A 20,009-nucleotide genomic window follows, 5' to 3' on the forward strand; every position below is an offset into this window, starting at 1 on the left:
TTACTGCGGCTGTGCAAAGCAAATACACCACCACATCATGAAACCTAGTAGTTACACACTTGACCATCTTGAGTCACAGAATCCTTTAGGAGGGACAGTCTGTTCTCCCTGATTCCTAAACTCTCTTTGCTTCCCTTGTTTCTGGAGCCCTAGGGCAGGCCCAGCTACAGTCCAGTTATAGAAATCAAACAAAATCACACATCTCATCCCCAGATTAGTTCTCCACCTAGATCCCATCAGCAGCCAGTATATCCCTATTGTGCCCAGATGCCCATTTTGACAACCACGGTTTTGTTCTTTTTGTAAGAGCTAGTTATTTTCTTACCTTGGGCTCCAGGTAAGGAAACTGTAGCCAAGCAGCTTGAGCTCTGTTCTGTTAAGACCCTTTCCAATGAAAACTATCCATCTTTCACTTTAAATCTGTGAGCACCATTCGTTTCTGCAAACCAAGCTACTGAGTACTCCTTGCCATCTGGAAACATTTACCATCATGCTATGGGCTTTCCTTGGTTCTGACTGGTCAAATTGTGTGTCACCCCTTTTATAATGCTTAATCTTTGCTTGCCAACACTTATACCCATCCTATCTCCTCAGTTCTTGGCTGTCCTGAAGGATAGCTATTCTCTTTTAAATAGCCACAGTAAGCTGCAGCTTAAGGTATGCAAACATGGCAATTGATAATTTAGCCTGAAATACCTTGAAACTTCCTGTATACCAGCCCTACTAAGGAGCCACAGGAACCATCATTTATTACATATCTTCTATGACCCAAATTCTCTTTAGATATATTCCATCCCTGTAAACCACCTACTAAGGAGCCACAGGAACCATCATTTATTATACATCTTCCATGACCCAAATTCTCTATTGGGCACTTTCCATACATTTTTTTAGATCTCATATCATTCTTCAAGGTACATGTCATTATCAGTTCAGAAAGGACACCAAGAGAAATTAAGTTGATTGTCACAAAGTTACAAAACCCAAAATGGAAAGAACAGAGGCATTAGGTCTCTCAGACACACCAGTGTGTTCTAGACCAGGGAAATGAAGACTCAAGCCAAACACTGGCTATGTCAATTAAACAGGCCAGCAGAAAGCAGAACCAGCTGTCTCCAACAGTTGGTTTCAGATAAGCCAGAGGACACCATAGAAAGAGGAAAGGCAACCATGGGTTCCTAGAGCTCATTTATTCAACCTCTGCCTCACATTTTTTATCTGTAAGTGTGAGCTAGAAATACCTACTCCACAAGATGTCATAAGGATTAAATGAGACAACATAACAAAATGTTCCCATAGTGCCTAGTGCATAGAAAGTGGTATATGATGTTATCATTATTGTTATTAGGGACATCTCAAAAGGGAGAAGAAAACAATGGTAATCAGTAAATGTGATGTATTAAGTCAAAAAGTCAATGACCAGATGGACTCAAAATCAATATACTGAATATACAACCAATATATAGTATACTTCTCTCTATTTTCCTTTTGTCTTATTGTTGCCTTTAAGATTCTTCTGAAGGGGCTGGGACGGTGGCTCAGTGGTAGAGCGCTTGCCTTGCATGCCTGAGGCCCTGGGTTCGATTCCTCAGCACCACATAAGCCAAAAAAAAAAAAGCCAGAAGTGGTGCTGTGGCTCAAGTGGTAGAGCACTAGCCTTGAGCTGAAGAGCTGAGGGACAGCGCCCAGGCCCAGAGTTCAGGCCCCACGACCGGACCCAAAAAAAAAAAAAAAAAAAAAAAAAAAGATCCTTCTGAAAAGATTGGGCATGATGGTTCATGCCTGAAATCTCAGAATTTGGAAGGCTAAAGCAGGAGGATCTTGAGTTTGAGCTTAGCCTGGGCTAAGTTTTTTTTTTCCCCTCAAAGAGATAGAATAAAATAGAGAACTTGTGGCATTTCAGCTCCTAGCATAGCTAGTTTAGAAGTGGGGTATGATAATGACCCCAGCTGGCAAAGTTATAGGAATTTAGTGGGGCTGAAAAATGAACATTGTTGAAAGGGATGACATTGATCAAGGTACATTGTATTCACAAACTGCGTTATTGAATGAAATTCCTTGGTATAACTATGTAAAATTATTTCCTCTTATCAGACATGGTTTCCTATAAAGCTTTAAATAGTTTTTTAAAATAGGTTTTTAGTTTATTTAAAGGTTTTAAAAAAACCAAGCTTACTCAAAATTTAAAGATGCTCATTTTAGAGTGCCAGATCCTAGGCTGGGACTGTCCTAGCTGACTTCAGCTCAATGCAAACTTACTCATTCTTTAGGGTGGTACTTAGATATCAGGTTATATTATTTTGGAGCCTGTGTTCTGCTGAATCTAATACCCCTCTTACCCATATATTATCCTCAGAGATAACCTGGCCACCCTACTGAGTTAGGAACTAGGATAAAAAGACCATAGACAGAATTGTTGCTTTGAAGAAAATCAGGAAAAATTGATTGGAACACTGTATGATAATTACCATGATAGAGATAGGGATATGATTAATGCACATGTGTATTGAGGAAAGGAGCTCCTGATTTAAAGCAAAGAGGCTACTGGAGGTTTCCTTGAAGAGATGAGCATCAAAAATAAGTAAGGGCTGGTCAATGATATTTTACCCTCCATTTTCAAAACTCGCTTATTTTTTTGTGCCAGTCCTTGGGCTTGAACTTGAAATTATACCTGAATTTAGTTAAAACAGTGCTTTATCATGCCTTTCTTAATTTTCCATAAAAAGCCTTCAATCATCAAAACCACCATAAAACATTATTTAATCAAAACTGAACCTATTCAGATTTTCGCTTCACAATCATAGCAGCCTTCCAACAATTGCAGTATATTTTGTCAGTTCTTGAAATACGTTTTCCATAATTGAGTACAATAAGCATTACATATGTGATCCAGTTAGGGTGCAGATAAACTTTTATTTCTCTTATGTAGAGACTATGGCTTAATTTATGTTATCATGCAAGAGTAACATTTTTTTTCTAAGACTAAAGCCCCAAAACTGTTGCATCCAAAGGTCAAGTTTCTTCAGGATTATGATACAACCTATATTTCTTGAACATTTCTACAATGGCTCATTTTCTACCAGGTAGAATTCTCTGCTTTCAACAACCTAACAGACTTTTTTTTTAAGTGTCACACAATTTCTAGGAGATGCTGGGAGACCTGGATTGGCATTATCCCTATAGTTACCCTTGAGACAGAATTCAAATCGTATCAGAACTACATTTCAGTTTCCTTTATCTAATGGAATGGACTAAAGTCCACTCCAACAGCATGATGGCTTACATTTTGTGTTCTTTTTGTCTTCTTATTTCTCCATATTATTTACTGCTCTCAGGTTTGTAGATTTCATAAAGATGAGAAACTTCCTGATACAGCCTCATGCCTATTAGAAGGAGTTTGTTAAACAAAGAGTCCTCTTCTATTGACATTTTCTAGTTTTGAGCTCCATATCCTAAAGTCCTAGGAACATTTGTTAAAAGTGCAGTTACCATTTCTTTTGTTGTTTCTTTAGAAAAAGAAGTCTATAAATATGGCTGTCAATCAGTCATCTTTATTTATTTATCTACTTATTTTGTGCTGGTACTGGAACTTGAACCAAAGGTGTTGAACTGTCCCTTGGCTTTTTTTTTTTTTCCGCTCAAGGCCAGTGTGCTACCACTTAAGCCATACCTCCACTTCTAACTTTTTTGTAGCGAACTGGAGATAAGAGTATCAAGAACTTTCCTGTCCTTGCTGGCTTTAAACCTGATCCTCAGATCTCAGCCTACTGAGTACCTAGGATTATAAACATGAGCCACTGACGCCCATCTATTGTTTTTAATGTTTTACCTAAAGAGTTCTGATATGTTTTTCACTGAGTGCTTTTGTCTATGACACTTGTGTGGTGCCTGATGTATATCTAGTTTTGGCTTTACTGGATATTCCCTCCATTTTCAAAACTCACTTAATTTTTTTTGTGCCAGTCCTTGGGCTTGAACTCAGGGCTTGGGCACTGTCTTTGAGCTTCTTTGGCTCAAGGTAACACTGTACCACTTGAGCTTCAGCTCTACTTCAGATTTTTTGATGTTTAATTGGAAGAGTCTCATCAGACTTACTTGCCAGGCTGGCTTCGAATGGTGATTCTCAGATTTCAGCCTCCTGAATAGCTAAGGCTTACAGGTGTAACCCACTGGTGCCAGCTCATAACTCATTTGCATCCTTCCATGTAGATTCATCAGGTTTTTTGCCAATAGGTATCCTCCCTAATCTTTACAAGATGCCTTTCACCCATTGCCAGAAGTGCACCATACTGGCTCTGCAGAAAACTTTTTTTTTACTTAGGCAGCCATCTCTTTCTTAAAGCCTCAATGTGTTACATGGAATGAGAGACAAAAACACCACCTGCGCTTTTGAATAGTTTAGTTGTTACTCAGAACTTTAAAAACATTAAGAGTGCAGTCTCAATGTCTTCTGAATGTTCTATTTTTTCCAAGTAGGAAGGAGGGAAAAGAGGGGGACAATGTATGCGCTGGATAAGCTCTCCTTATTATGTATACTGGTTCCTATATCCTCCCAAGTTTCCAGACTGAAACTACTCAAAGTAATGCTTAAAACCCTTTGTTAAACATAAGCTGGGCACTGGTGGCTCAGGCCTGTAATCCTAGCTACTCCAGAGGCTGAGATTTAAGGATCATGGTTGAAAGCCAGCCCCGGCAGGAATGTCTATGAGACTCTAATCTCCAATAAACCACTGAGAAAACAGGAAATGGCACAGTGGCTGAAGTGGTAGAGCCTTGAGCTGAAGAGCTGAGGGACAACACCCAGACCCAGAGTTCAAGCTCTACTACCATCACCAACAAAAAAAAGTTACCTACATATAAACCATCTTTCTTCTTCCCAACAGTAACCACAGGATCATTCCTCCATCATCTCATGCCATCAAATTTCCCCCACTGCTCCCTGGAAGGGATGTCTTGAACCCACCCCAATGGGAAAAGTCTCATGCAAGATCCAAAGGGTAGGATTACACTTCAACGCTATCTGTTCATATTCTTCCCCTTGCTCACTTCATGACATTAATGTCTCTGCATTTTCCTGGCATTCTTCACCATTTTCCCATCTGCCTAAAAACCTTTCATTCTTGCTAAGAAGCTGGGATGTGAAAAAACATCTATTTAAGCTCTTGAACCTTTCCCTTCTGCTTGGATTTGCAGCTGCTATAAATGGTCATCATTTTGGGCAAGAAAAGAAAATGTAAAACTACTCTAAAGGTCACTGCACCCCACCATAGTAGCTATATTTACTGGCTCACCAGATGAAGTACTGGTTTTCCTAGCTTTGACTCACAATTCTCCTTGAAAACTTTCAAGGGGTGTAGATAATTTCTCCTCTTTTGGTATAGAGCTTCTTAGAATGTTGATCTATGTTTGTCATTAGATTATGATTTACTCAAGACAGAAACTGGGCATCTTCTTCATTTTCCATAGAGTCCAACACAGGTTTGATGGGACATGGAAATTAATGAGAGGTGCTGTCCAACTCTCAGGGCATAGGCCTCCTATTCCTATGCACTGACCTGTATTATGTACTTTTTGTACTCTGGTGGGGATCACTGTTACCATCTCTAGTGGTTAAGGTCATTGATAGATCCAACTGTTTCCCTTAGTATTTTATTTATTTATTTATTTATTGGAGGAATGAACAATCAATCTTTTTTTAGTGTGTTCTATTTAAGTTTGAGAAACAAACAAGGATTATAGTATGATACCACTAATGAGATTTTTTTGAATAGATTTGGAAAATATGCCTTTGTCTTTGGTATTGCTTTAAATCTTTCTTTAAATTGACTATTCTTTTAGAAATGCTACATGGATGCTACTTACTATGTTTAGGTAATATATATTGGAGTGTGAATCTTGCTATTTTTTTTCACTAACTTAGCTTACAGAAAGTCTGGTGTTTCACTTAATGAGGCCATAAAATAGTCAACTAATAGAGCATGTAGAGCTGCTATCTAAACCATAGGCATTTGAGTACTTTCCTACCAAATAATAGTAAATATCTCAGTAGCAGTATTATATTCTATGGCACCACCTGGGCAGATAAGGACACATTTTTCCCTTGACAACTATGTTGTTATGGACAGTAATTCCATATTATATTTGTTTATTCTCCCAAAGACACTTAAAGTGCCACCAAAAAATACAAGTGCCTCTTAAAAGCTGCTTTTTCTATGGCCTGATTCATTTGGTGAGTTTATAGGCAACTTGAGTCAAGTATTTATCAGGACAGGACGGAGTCTTCTCTGTGAGTTACCTCAGTAGCTTGGACTACAGAAGTGAATGAACACAGACCCTGGTCTCAGCTCTCAGCATCTACCATCTGCACCTTGGGTGTCTCCTCAGCAAGGCTCTTAGGACTGTTGATGCCTTTTCCTTCAGCTCAGCCTCCAGACAACCTATTCAGACAGTGCCACCTGCAGGTTAATCTAAGGACTCCTAAACTGTCTACAAATGTTTCAGAGAATTTGTTTAATTTAATATGATTTTTTCCAAGTCTTTCTATTTCCTTACAAATGGGGTGATGTCATTCTTTCTGATGAAAGAATAGAATTCCACTGTGACTATATACCACATCTTCCTGATTCGTTTATCTCCTGAGGGGCATCTGGGTTGGTTCCATATCTTAGCTATGGCAAATAATGCTGCAATGAACATAGTTGTGCTGGTAGCTTTAGTATGACCTTGTTTGTGATCAAGTTGGTAAATACCCAGAAGTGGGATTGCTGGATCATAGGGAGCTCTATGTTTAGTCTTTTGAGGACCTTCCATACTGCTTTCCAGAGTAGTTTATACTTCTACCAACAATGCAGTAGCATTCCCTTTTGGCCACATCCCTGCCAACATCTGTTATTATTTGTTTTCTTGATAATGGCCATTCTAACTGGGTTGAGGTAGAATCTCAATGTAGTTTTGATTTGCATTTCTTCTTTTTTGGGGGGGGGGGTCCAGTCGTGGGGCCTGAACTCTGGGCCTGGGCGCTGTCCCTCAGCTCTTCAGCTCAAGGCTAGTGCTCTACCACTTGAGCCACAGCGCCACTTCCGGCTTTTTTCTGTTTGCTTATGTGGTGCTGAGGAATTGAACCCAGGCCTCATGCATGCAAGGCAAGCGCTCTACCACTGAGCCACCTTCCCAGCCCCTCTTTTTAATTCTTTTTTTTTTTCACCAGTCGTGGGGCTTGAACTCAGGACCTGAACACTGTCCCTAATGCCGCTTTTTTTTGGGGGGGGGGGTCCAGTCGTGGGGCCTGAACTCTGGGCCTGGGTGCTGTCCCTCAGCTCTTCAGCTCAAGGCTAGCGCTCTACCACTTGAGCCACAGAGCCACTTCCGGCTTTTTTTTTTTTGCTTATGTGGTGCTTAGGAATCGAACCCAGGGCTTCATGCATGCTAGGTGAGCACTCTACCACCGAGCCACCTTCCCAGCCCTCTTTTTAATTCTTTAGCCCACTTATTAATGGAGCAGTTGTTTCCTTGAGGATTTGTTATTGGGGAGTTTAATTTTTTGATTTCTGGGTATCTTGTCTGTTGTATAGCTAGTGAAGATCTTCTAATTTGTGGGCCTTCTATTTATCTTGCTAGCTATGTCCTTTGCCATACAGAAGTGTTGTAGTTTGACGCAATCCCATTTATCCAGCCTTTCTTTGAATTGTTGTGCTTCTGTAAGTTTCAACCTATACCTAGGAGCCATAGTGTTTGCCCTATCCGTTATTGTATTTTTCTGGGTATCTGCTCTTACCATTTGGAGTTGATTCTGGTGCTGGATGATATATAAGGATCTAACTTCAGTTTTCTACATGTGTACAGCCAATTCTTCCAGCACCATTTGTGAAGAGGCTCTTTTTCAAAGATTAGGTGGCTATAGGTCTATGGGATCATTTTGGGGTCTTCAATTACATTCCATTGGTCTAAGGCTTGTTCATGTGCCACTAGCAAGCTGTTTTTATAACTATGGCTTTATAATAGAGTTTGAAGTTTGGTATTGATATTCCTCAGTACTGTTTTTCCTGCTAAGGATTGTTTTTGCTCTTTAGGGTCTTCTATTAAATCATATTAAAGCCAGACCCAAAGAAACATAGGCTTCATGTTTTCCTTCATTTGTAATAATTAGTACATGTCTAAGATATTCCTAGCAGTGGATTACAATTGCTCAATAGCTATCTACATATGACCGTATAAAATGATGCTAATCGAAGTGAACTCTAAGAATGGAAACAAGTCTTATAATAAATATACTGTGTGAACTTATTTCTTTTTCCTTCATTTTTACCCACTTTGCTTTAACTTCTGTTGTCATTGTTCTTGATTTTGGTACCCTGTATTTTGTGTGTGTGTGTGTGTGTATGTGTGTGTGTGTGTGTGTGTGTGTGTGTGTGTGTGTGTAATTTGGGGAAGGGAAGGGGAATAATAAAATGAAACAAAGGACAAAGTGTGAACCAATGCAACAGAAATACTCACAAGACACTATATTGGAAATGAACTTTACAACATGGGGGGAAAGTTGAGGGGAGGGAAAGTGGGAGAGAAAATGTGGGGGTAACACTGTTCGACAAGAAATATACACATTATCTTATTTATATAACTGTAACCCCTCTGTGCATCATCTTTACAATAAAATAAAAAAAAGAATTTTCTTAACATGTATTCAAAAGTCAAGTTCTGATGGCTCATACCTGTAATCCTAGCTATGCAGGAGACTGAGATCTGAGGATCACAGTTCAAAGCCTTCTTGGGCAGGAAAAGTCCATGAGTCTCTTTCTCTTATTAATCACAAAAAAATCCAGAAATAGGGCTGTAGTGTGGTATTGTGGTAGTGTGGTAGAGTGCTAGCCTTGAGTGAAAAAGCCTAGGCCAGTCCTGAGAGCAAGCCCCAATACACATACACATGAAGCACATATAAATGAAGTGTTCAAGAGCTTTTAAGTGCAAAATTCAAATTTAAATGATGGATAATTGATTGCCACATTAATTTTTATAAATATCATTTATGTCATTTTAAGTGCTGCCTAAAATGTCTTTACCTCAGAGTGACCAGTAATATCATCTCTACTATCTCAGAGAGGAGATATATTTGTCTAGGGATCTTTCCTTCATTTGAGGGCTGCTCTTTCCTATGGAAAAGCAAACTTCCAGGAGCTCTAATAGCTGTAATTCTCTTCTTGCCTTGATTCAAGATTTATTTGAACCTAAATGCAGGGAATAGCTGCTCAGATTTCCATCCTCTCATGTCAGCCTCAAGCCAAAGACTCATCAGATGATACAGCTGAATGAATCATGGTCCTCTAGAAAACCACTCCTACATGAACCTCAGGCTCCCTATACTACAACATGTGTAACACTCTTCTTGAACAACCCCAAACAAGAAGAAACAAGGATTTTCATGCTTTGTCTTTCTGCCATATTCCTCTGGTGCTGCTCCAAGAATTTTCCAATTCTTGTGTAAGTCAATGCCTCCCAATGACCCTCAGCCAATTATGAGCAAAAGTGACAGAAGGAAAAACTCCTTCTTGCTGTGGTCACTCCATTCTGACTTGCTGGTAATCAAGTCGCAAGGAAAAAAGCAGGTCTCAGGCAGACTAACAATTTGTTCTCGTTGAGGTCCAAGTTAGTTTTTTCATGTGGACTAGGATGCTGGGAGCCTCCACTGCACCCTGATCCTTCCCCCGAGTTAGAATTTCCAGACTACAAGCTTCACTTCTACTGACTCATTGACACGTCATCAAGGCAATGAGCTTATGATCCTTGCTTAGGTTTCCCTTCTTAGTCCCTCCATAGGGGTTTCCTTTCCAGAAGACATACTTTTTAGAAAAGTAGAGGCCTTTTGGAATTTAGAACTCTTTTCTCTCAGAGAAAGGCAGGTGCAGATTACATGGAATTGTTAGCAAAGCCAGAGAAAAGTTGTAATGGTCACCAAAGAGATGGTACTCTCCCTGTTCTTGCTCTTTGTCCTACACATGTGCAACCTGGAACTCAGAAATGAATTTTATACCTGGTGTCCATTCCTCAATAAGTAGAGAAGCCATGGAATTAGGGTACAAAGAGTCGGACAGAACTGGGAAATTTCAGCAGAGCCACTGAAAGTGGATGGCATAGTCACATTAAAGAACTTCCTGAGCCTTGGTGTTGACTTCTGTCAATTACCTGTTACTACCTGTCACTCAGATACTCAGAATTGACTCACAGCTTGTTTGGACCATGTGTACAGCTCAACGAAAGGGTAGAATACAGTGCAAACTACAGACTAAAAATCATACAAGTGACTCCTAGGCACATTGCTCTATAGGTACATGGCTGGAGATCAGGTATCGCTTCTTCCTTCAGGTCTCAAAGGGTGCACAGTTTTGCAAACAAAACCTTGGTGATTTTCTAGTTCGCACTCATCAGCACTGACAGTATAAAGCACAGCCTTGAGTTGATGATGGTTCTAACGTTACCCTCATGACAGCACCACCTTGTAAACAAGGCATTTTAAGTTTATGTTGGCAGAAACAGTTTTTTTTCTCCTTCCTTTTTTCCTCCTTTGGCAGCGTCAGGCAGAGTGAATGTTGAGACAGGGTCTTGCTTTGTAGCCCAGACTGTCCAAAATCCCACTGTTCTGCCTCCCAAGCAATATATACCACCATACCCAGCTAGGAAGATTTTCTTTAAATATCACAAAGTTAGGAAACTATTCACTACTCATTTAGTAGGATCCAAGAGAAGACAAAGACCACCTTGCATCAAATAAGAAGGCAGTCTGACAGGCACAGATCATCAATTCAGCATGTCCCTTTCAAAGCCACAGCCTTGGGTCCCCTGTACCTGGCTATCTCCACACTCCTTCCCCCACCCCCATATCATATACATGTAGCATCTCACCTGAGCCACTTCTTCAAAGTCATCATGCCTCTTCTGTAGGGCCCGTGCTCGATGCAGGGACTTCCCCACCCCTGTGTGTTTGCTGAGGAAGGCCTCACCATGGTTTTCAATCCAATCCAACACCTGGGCAGAGAAGGAAGAAAAGATAGAAACAATGACTTCCCAGAAGGAAGAAAGCCATGTGACAACATATACAATAGCTGACTCTTCCCTTATTAGAGAGCAGCAGTCCAGGTGGACATATTCAATCCACTGTAAATACAAGGGCTGTGAGTAGCAGCATTGGAAACAAAAGAGTTTCATTTTTAACTAAATTCAGCTCGGCCTCTGATTTTTAGAATACCCTCCTATTATTTGTTCAGTCTCAGTCTTAATTTGTTGACTGTTGTTATTGTTAGGATTGACCCCAAGTGCTGCTCTGATACTTTTAAACAAGCTGCACAGTGAATCAGGAATTGTTTAATCTCTTACTACCTCTGCCCTACCCTCACTGCTTGGTATATACTCGCAGACTACAAGTGCTCTTGACCCAGATGCTATATCCTCCATTCCAGGAGTCAATCCAGCTTCCTCTGTGAATCTGCACAGCAGGGAAATGTGCTTCTGAGAAGATGCCAGCAGTGCCTGACATTTCTATTTGTTTCTGGTGAGATAGATAAATATGGTGAGCTAGGCCCCGGAATCTGAACATTACTATAGAAAAAGAAATTGATGATTTAGCTAAATCCTGGGTATAATTGCCCATCCGGGTAACCCTTATAATCCCTTTCCTGTTTAACTTCTGTCATCCAGATTATATTAAAAATACTCAGTGGTCAATATAATTATGGTGGTATAGGATGATAGTTTTCTTATATGATAATGGCTTTGGTTAGTATTTAAGCATTTTTTTTAACCGTTGGAGGCTTTGCCCTTTGTCTGAAGAATTCAAGGCAACATGTGGACATGAATATTTGCATAGTCAGCTATTTATTTGTTTTTCTATGCACCTGTGCCAGGCACTAGAGCAGCCCTGAGTCTAAGAACTCAGTCTATGGAGGTAACAACCACTACTTACTGAATCAATCACACAACAATTGTTAATTACAAAGGTGAAAAGTGCCAACAGACAACTGTATCTTGGCTGGAGAATCAGGGAAGACCTTTCTGAAGAAGGGAGGTATAGCTAAGACATAAAAAGAAAGCAAGACAACTAAATTAGAAATTGATAAGGGAGAACAGTAGAGGAGTAAACAAGAAATGGTGTGTTAAATGAGTGATTCAAGTGTCCATCCTGGGAACCACTGAAAGGTTCCAAAGAAGAGAGACACACCAAGTCCCTCACATATTACTCTGATGTTATGGAGAGAATCAACTGGACAAAGGGAGGCAAGAGTAGGTGGAAAAACAGGAGGTGACAGCCATAATTCTTATAACAGTTGGTAGTGACTCAGACAAGGCTAATGGCAGTGTCCCTGGAAATAGGCTGGAGGAAAGAACTGCCACAATTTAGTGATTGGATATTGAGGTGATACAGGGGCAAGTGGCAAGATGCCTTCTGGTGGCCTGGGTTGATAACTAGTTACAGATAGAAGCAATCACTGGAACAGAGCACATGAGTAAGGAGATGTAGCATAGAAAGAACACATTTTTTTTCCTAAGAAAAAGCTAGCATTCTTGAATTCTACCTTCATGCTATGTTTTTTTTTTCATAAATGATAGTTGTACCCCTGAATTTAAATGGAGAGTAGTCTCCAATGATAGTTGTCAATCTGATCTGACAGGCTGCGCATTTAGTTTACTTAGTTTATATACTGAGGCTTAAAACCAAATGATTGTTTTTCTAGTTGGTTTCTATTAGTTAAAAAAAAGAAGTTACCAAATCCATTCTAAAAAACACAGCCACTCTGAGTGCCAGTGGCCCATGCCTCTAATTGTAAAACTACTCAGGAGGCTGAGATCTGAGGATTATAGTTCAAAGCTAGCCAGGGGAGTAAAGTCTATGAGAGTCCTATTTGCAATTAATAACCAAAAAAGGCAAAAGTTTCTATAATTCAAGTAGTAGAGTATCAACATTGAGCTAAAAAGCTAAGGGGAGTATGTAGGCCCTGAGTTCAAGCCCCTGTAATGGCACAAAACAAAAACAAAACAGCCTCATACTTAAATGAACATACTGCTTTTGTATAAGCATTATGTTAATTCTACTTTTTTTATATTATTGCTGGAGGTACTCTATCAGTTAAGTAATTATCAGTTAAGTAATTATTTTTTGCTTTAGTTGTTTTTCAGTTAGGATCTTGTGTATTTTCCCAGGACCAGCCTTGAACTGAGAATTCTCTTACTTATACCTCCCATGTAGTTGGGGATATAGAAGTGAACCATCACGCCAGGCTTGTTGACTGAGATGGGAATTTCTTTTTGCCAAGGTTGGCTTTGAACTGTGATCCTCCTGATTCCCACCTCATTATGAGTGTGAGCCACTGCCCTAGCCTCCAACTCTTGCATTCTTGCAAGACCTTTGCATTGCGGTAAGCTTTTCAGAAGCCTATTAACCTACCTGACATACAAAGCCTGTAAGACCCACTGTGGCTGGTCCCACAGGACAAACCCAGCTCCAGTGGACTCACTCTGAATATTGCTTCTGTCTTGAGTTTTGCCCTCATTGTTTCACTTCACTGGAACTGTCTATGTCCATATCCAAACCCACTTCCCAGGCTGCTCCCTGTTCATCCTTTAAGCTCTACGTCAGAATCACTGGCTCTGGCAATCCTCTATTCCTTAATAACCTATCCAGGCCAGAGCAGCTGTTGTTCTTCTCTGGCTGTGCCCAAACCACAATTATGTACTACAGCCCTGTCTGTCCCACAGGACTGCACTCTTCTTGCAATCCTGCTGCACAGCACCGCACTCAACACAGTGACTGCTCTATGAAGCTTCAAATGAACTCAATGCAAACCAATCCCTCCCGCATTCACCTGCAGGGTGGGTATCACCTGCTCCATATTCCCATGGTAACTCTTAGCATAACTGACAGTCTGCATTCAAAGTTCTCTATTTGTGTAACCCTCACTCCCATGCCCAACTGTGCCATGTGGCTGGTAGTTCCTAGGGAAACGAAAGAGGTACTGATTTTCACAGGGCATCATCTTCTCTTTCCCAAAGCATCTAGCTCCTTGTGCTCAAGGAATGAACAAGAAAATCTCATGGTCATCAATCATCACATGCAGACATGGCTGAGGATCCCACCCTACCTGTCTTGGGAAAAGCTGTGCCACTCCATTCTGCCACATCAGTGAGAACACAGCCCAATGCAGACCCATCAGTGCTGCAGTCAGTCTGAGAACAACTTATAATGTTCTTATTCCTTTCTCCTGCCCTAACATTCCAACCAGAAATTGGTTCTTTCCCAGGAGAGCCTTTTCCAAGAGTGACATTCTGAAACAGATTGGGTAGCCAATCTCACAGCCATTATGAACCCTTTCTTTTTAGTCTAATTGTGTTTATTCCAATCAAGATGGAATGTTCTTTAGGGGCAAGCAACAATCTTTTCTAGTAGTTAAGGAGGAAGGGAATATCCTTCGGATGAGAACTATTGGTCATGTCTGGACAAAGGCCATTAAGGGCAACCAAATTAACGAAAGGCCATCCTGGTCTTAAGGACCTAAGCCTGTCCCATGGTTTAGACCCTCTTCTTAAACCTTTCCCTATCACATATTCATTCAGCACTCTACTCAGGGCAGGGTAACTGTGAATGATGTATCCATACTTGGTTTGGATGATGTTTTATTTCTACCTCAGAGTGTAAGGGGCTTTGTTTGGGGCTGTTGTATTCTCAAAGAGCACTTTCCGAATAAATGAGTAAGTGAACTCAACATGTCTGATCCTAGCACTTCTTATGTGATAAAAGGTAAACAACACAAAAGGAAACAGAGATATTGCAAACAGAATAGGGCCAGAATCTCAACCCTGAATATCTGATGTGACTTTGATAAATAACCTTGCTCAAACTGAGCTATTAAGCTTCCATCATAATTTGATCCATGGTCAAAAAAGCAAGGCATCTGGTGTTTTAAGTACATTGAGATATCTCCCTTTCAACGTCTATCTCCCAACACCCCGGCTCCCGACCCCACCCATTTAGAAAGCCATCATTCTGAGAGCAATGAAAAAGCATTTATGTGCAATCAGGCATCTGTTACACATTTGTTTGTTAAAGGCTCAAGTATCCACAATGTGCAAAAGCACCCAGGAAAGTCCATCAAATCATTGTTCCTGTCTACTCACTAGCACACTGAGCTGGTTCTAAGGGAGAACAGTAAGGGGAACATCCAGCTCCCACTAGGCTGTGATTTAAGAGTGTATAGGTGCCACTTAAAATGACCAATTACCAGTAACTCATTTTCTGTCTCCTCTTTTGGTGAAAGTAAATGTCTTGCTGTGACAGGAGAAGCCATCCTTTTCCTGAGAGGTCTGAACTAAAATAAGACTCTCCTGAAAGCTATGGTCATTTTTCTTGATGTTAGGTAGGAGCCCAGAGAGAATCTAGAAGACCACAACTCTAATTTTTCCCCATTCCCTGAGCTCCAACATTTCAGGCAACCAATACTGGTTCCTTGCAACAGAAGTGAAGCTGGGCACTTCACTGGGAGAATCTCTTCAGCCTGGTGCTTGATGCCAGCTAAGGACTCATCACACTTCTCAGTAAGGCCTGAAATTCTTGTCAGAGGTTCTGAACATTAGGGAGGCTGACATTACCTGGATTTTTAAAAAAATATATAGAAACAATTCACTCTCAGATTCTGAATCAAAAAATATAGACGAGGGCTTGTTGATGTGTGTGTTTGACAAGCCTCCATTGGTCCAACTAAGTTTAATGGGAAAAAGTCCAAGCCCACAGGGGAAACACAGTTCTATATTCACTCTTGACACTCCCTTATTTTCTATAATGAGAAAGATTGCACTCTTTAGTGATTTAAAAAGTTAATGCTCTCAGTTCCATCCTTATTCCATTGCCCTTGTTCATGCTCTATGATATGACAGTGGTTTCATTCCATCCCAGCCACCTAATGGCTAATTTCACTCTGATCATAATTCTCCTCTGCTCAAAATCCCCCTATAGGTCCTGTTAACAATAACATATAAATCCTTTGTCCTTTAGCCTGGTAAGTCAAAGCTCTAGGGATTACCAGAGGAGGTGAACCAGGATGGTGATTGTCAGGTTGTTAGGTTGCTCATTAATGTGATAATAAAAAAGGATTGAGGATGTTAAAAACATTTAAAAATTAATTGTGGATCAAGAAAGCCCTAAGACTCAGTAACTTCTGGGAAGAGATTTATTCCTCTTACTGTCTCCTTCACTACTACCAATATCCCACATCTGCCAGAGACAGGTACTTGATCCTTGCTTGAAGGTGCTCAGTTTGGAAGGACAGCTCTTCAGTTAGGAAAAGAGTCATATTTAGAAAAAGCAAAGTAAGGGCTAAGGATGTAACTAGGAAGTAGAGATATAGCATAGCATGTCCAAAGGTCTAGGTTTAATCCCTAGTACAGAAAAAGAGGAGAAGAAAAGAGAAAAGAAGAGAAAAGAAAGGACAGGAAAAAAGAAAAACAATGATCAAAGTAGACAACCATGGAGAAGGCAATGGGGCAATGGCAGGGAAGGGAAGCTCAGCAGATGCAAAGCAGAGCAGAGTACAGTGGTGGGTAAAAGGTAGGAAATAGGGAGCTAATAATAAGGTATTAGGACTGGCTCACAAAGTTTCCAGGAAGGAAGAGTGCAGGCACACTAGCAGCAAGCTTCTACTTGCAGATGTTAAGGAACATATGAGAGGAGTGGACTCACTGATCTGGGCACCAGCCTCCTACCACAGGAAAGGATCTAGGACTCCCTCTGAGAGGGGGACATAACAGGGGCAGATGGGAGTGTCTCCCTACCTTCACTCCCATCAGAAAGCCATCCTGCCAGTCTTCCCTCCATCCCTTACTAGATTCAGCTAAGCGTCAACCTTGCACTCTTTTCAGGATCTCACACTGCCCAAAGAACCCTCTATCATTGATCAGAAAAAAATTTTTGAGTGACTGGATTATCACCACCAAACACTTAACTGAGAACTTTAATACTTCTAATTACTTCCAACCATTTAAGATAGATGCTATAATAAACAGCATCAACAAGCCGAGTCATATAACCGTGACAATGAAAAATAAATGACAATGGGCATTTACTATTTTAGGGTAATTTTTGTTAGAGATAAACATTTTGTTAGAGATAAATTTTTCAGATGGAAAAGTGTTAGAGTATGAGTATGACTGTCTCTGTGGCACAGGTAGTTTGAAAATCCATCTGAGGCTAGCAGTAGCTATATGATTATCCACAAATCTTATTCTTTGGACCAAGTAATCTCCAAAGGTGCTTGGTTAGTGATCTCTAGCATGAAATTATAAACCCAAAGTTCAGGGACTGTCTCTTTATTCTCATCACCCAGCATAGTGCTACAGCATAATGAAGAGGCCAAGAAGATGGAGTTTGATGTCAGGTGGACTTGGTTTAGATTCCTTGACCTACCACTAGCCGCACAGCCCTAAACAAGTTCACTTACCTTTCTGAGCCTCAATTTCCGTATTAGAAAAGTGGGGCCAGCTACTGGTGGTTCATACCTTTAATCCTAGCTACTCAGGAGGCTGAGATGAGGATCAAAGTTTGAAGCCACATAGGGCAAAAAAGTCTATCAGACTCATATCTCCAATTAACCAGCAGAGGGCTGTAAGTAGAGGTGTGGCTCCAGGAGTAAGGCACCAGCCATGAATGCAAAAGTCAAGTGAAACCTTAAAGTCCTGAGTTCAAGCCCCAGTACCTGTACTAATAAATCAATAAACTAATTAAAAAGTGAAAATATAATGAAAAGTGTAATCCTAGCTACTCAGGGGGCTGGGATTTGAGGATCGAAGTTCAAAGCCAGCCTGGGAAGGAAAGTCTGTGAGACTCTTGTCTCCAATTAACTACAAAAAAGGCTCCAAGTAGAGCTGTGGATCAAGTGGTAGAGCATAAGCATTGAGCAAAAAAGCTCAGCGGCAGACAGCATTCAGACTGTGAGTTCAAACCCCAGGACAGGGACCAAAAAAAGAAGCGAAGAGTGAGGTCCCAAATGGTTACTCACAGTCACTTGCACCATAATGCTGTTAGATGAAATCAGAAAAGGCAAGAAAAAGGATTAGGTAGATGTTTGGTGGCATTTATTCACAGTTTTGAACAATATGACATTTATGGATACATTTAGTCTTTGTACTGGAATGTGAGGACTGGAATTGGCCCTCCCTCTGATGTTTAAATCTCCTTCTGAAAATCTGGACCAAATAACCAGTCTGCTTCAAATGCCAGAGATGGGTCCCTATGCGGGCATTCTCTCATCTCAGTGGATACAGAGGCTCTTAAGCCTGTCCTTACTCATTTGAATGTTTCCTGGAAGAGTTAACTTCCAGGCTCATCATCATTCTGGTCACTTTTCATTACTAATCATTCTGAGAGTGCTCATTTTTATCATGCAAGGCTGACAGTTGAATTATACAAATCCAAACTGGTTTAGCATGATTAAGAAGCTAGAGTCACTATAGCTAGTAAAAGATGGACTATCTCGAGCTTAAAAAAATCACTCTCAAATCCCTTTCAGACATTCTTTGGCAAGCAAGAATCAACATAGTAAAAGCTATAATTTTCCACATGAGGCTCCAGAAAAACTAGTGGAAGCAGATGAGATGCATTTGTAGTACAGGAACTATGGACTTTAATATTAAAAATGCTCTCACCACACCAGATAAATGCTGAAATCACTTCCCCCTTAGTAGTTTCCCTGATTGGACCTGCTTAAATATAAAACATTCTCTCTAATGGAGGGCATAAGCCCCTCCCCTCACATCACCATGATCATGCTCAACTCTCCCACTGCCACTGTCTACCATGAGAATCCAGATTTCCCTTCTCTCTATCTCTGTAGCTTAACTCTTCTTCCCAGACTTCCTCATGAACACCATCCCTACTTCTGTCTATGCTCAAGGACCAACACCAATCTCATTCCCACCAGAGGGAACTCTTGGCTCCATCAGCTCATTGCTCTTTGATTTCTTCAGCCCAGAACCCAGACAGCTATGTGCCATTTGTAAGCCCCTTAGGTGTATACGTGTCTACTCACAAGGCAAAGACTCTAACCTGGAACACTGCCTTGCACACAATAGTTATTCCAAAACATGTTACATATTCTTGGAGGAGGGGGAAGGAGGTAAGGAAGAAGTAGGAGACAGAGCAAGATGGACTGCAGGTGTACTGGGAAAACAGATGTTTGGGCTAAGAAAAATAAAAAGAAAACAGAATAGAATTTACATCTCTCAGAAAAAGGAGCCAGGTGCCAGTGGCTCACGCCTGTAATTCTAGCTACTCAGGAGGCTGAGATCTGAGGATCACGTTTCAAAGCCAGCCCGGGCAGGAAAGACAGTGAGATTGTTATCTCCAATAAAAACCACTAGAAAACTGGAAGTGGCGCTGTGGCTCACGCAGTAGAACGCTCACCTTGAGCTGAAGAGTGCAGGGACAGCACCCAAGCCCAGAGTTCAAGCCCCACAACGACAAGAAAAAGAAAAAGGAAACACCCAGTTATTCTTGGTTCTTCCCACTATAAATCTGGTCTACTGGGCTTGGAATTTGCCCTTTGGCACACAGGGGAAGCAGAAGAGTTAGGGAGAAAAGTAGACAGAAGGTGGAGATAGTCTGATGCTATTAGAGTGCTTTATTGGTTATTGCTCTGTACCATTCTGAGCTGGAAATTACTTTCCTAAGCGGGAAAAACCATAGGATTGAAAATCATTCAGTAGTAATAGTATGGCAAACATGCCCTCTCCAGTCCTTTCTTCAGTTTAATGACTCTAAATTCCAGTTTTGTACCCAAGACATTTCTATCATCCTGGTTCACAGCAAGGAAGAAAAAGCTGCAAATATACCTGTTGAGAGGGAAAGGTGTTAGGCAGCAGATGTTTAAGTGGAATCTCTTTCCCACTGTCTTCTATCTTCATTTTGTATCTCCCTGCTTTATTCTGATGTGAACCTTAAAGGGTAATATATTCCCACCTGGGCTAGACCTACTCATGAA

At 40.8% G+C, this 20,009-nt stretch overlaps 1 protein-coding gene across 16 annotated transcripts in view; it reads right to left on the minus strand.

Moving 5' to 3' along the window:
* Kalrn (kalirin RhoGEF kinase) overlaps positions 1 to 20,009 on the minus strand; it is a 611,632-nt gene that overhangs the window by 293,763 nt on the left and 297,860 nt on the right. For all 16 annotated transcript variants that reach the window (XM_070030027.1, XM_070030026.1, XM_070030024.1 and 13 more), the window contains exon 10: positions 10,894 to 11,016. In XM_070030027.1, coding sequence (XP_069886128.1) covers positions 10,894 to 11,016 — 123 coding nt within the window. The remainder of the gene's footprint in view (positions 1 to 10,893; positions 11,017 to 20,009) is intronic.

The sequence above is a fragment of the Dipodomys merriami genome, unplaced genomic scaffold, assembly GCF_024711535.1.
Source record: "Dipodomys merriami isolate MVZ:Mamm:240054 unplaced genomic scaffold, mDipMer1.0.p SCAF_2, whole genome shotgun sequence".
NCBI classification, from domain to species: domain Eukaryota; kingdom Metazoa; phylum Chordata; class Mammalia; order Rodentia; family Heteromyidae; genus Dipodomys; species Dipodomys merriami.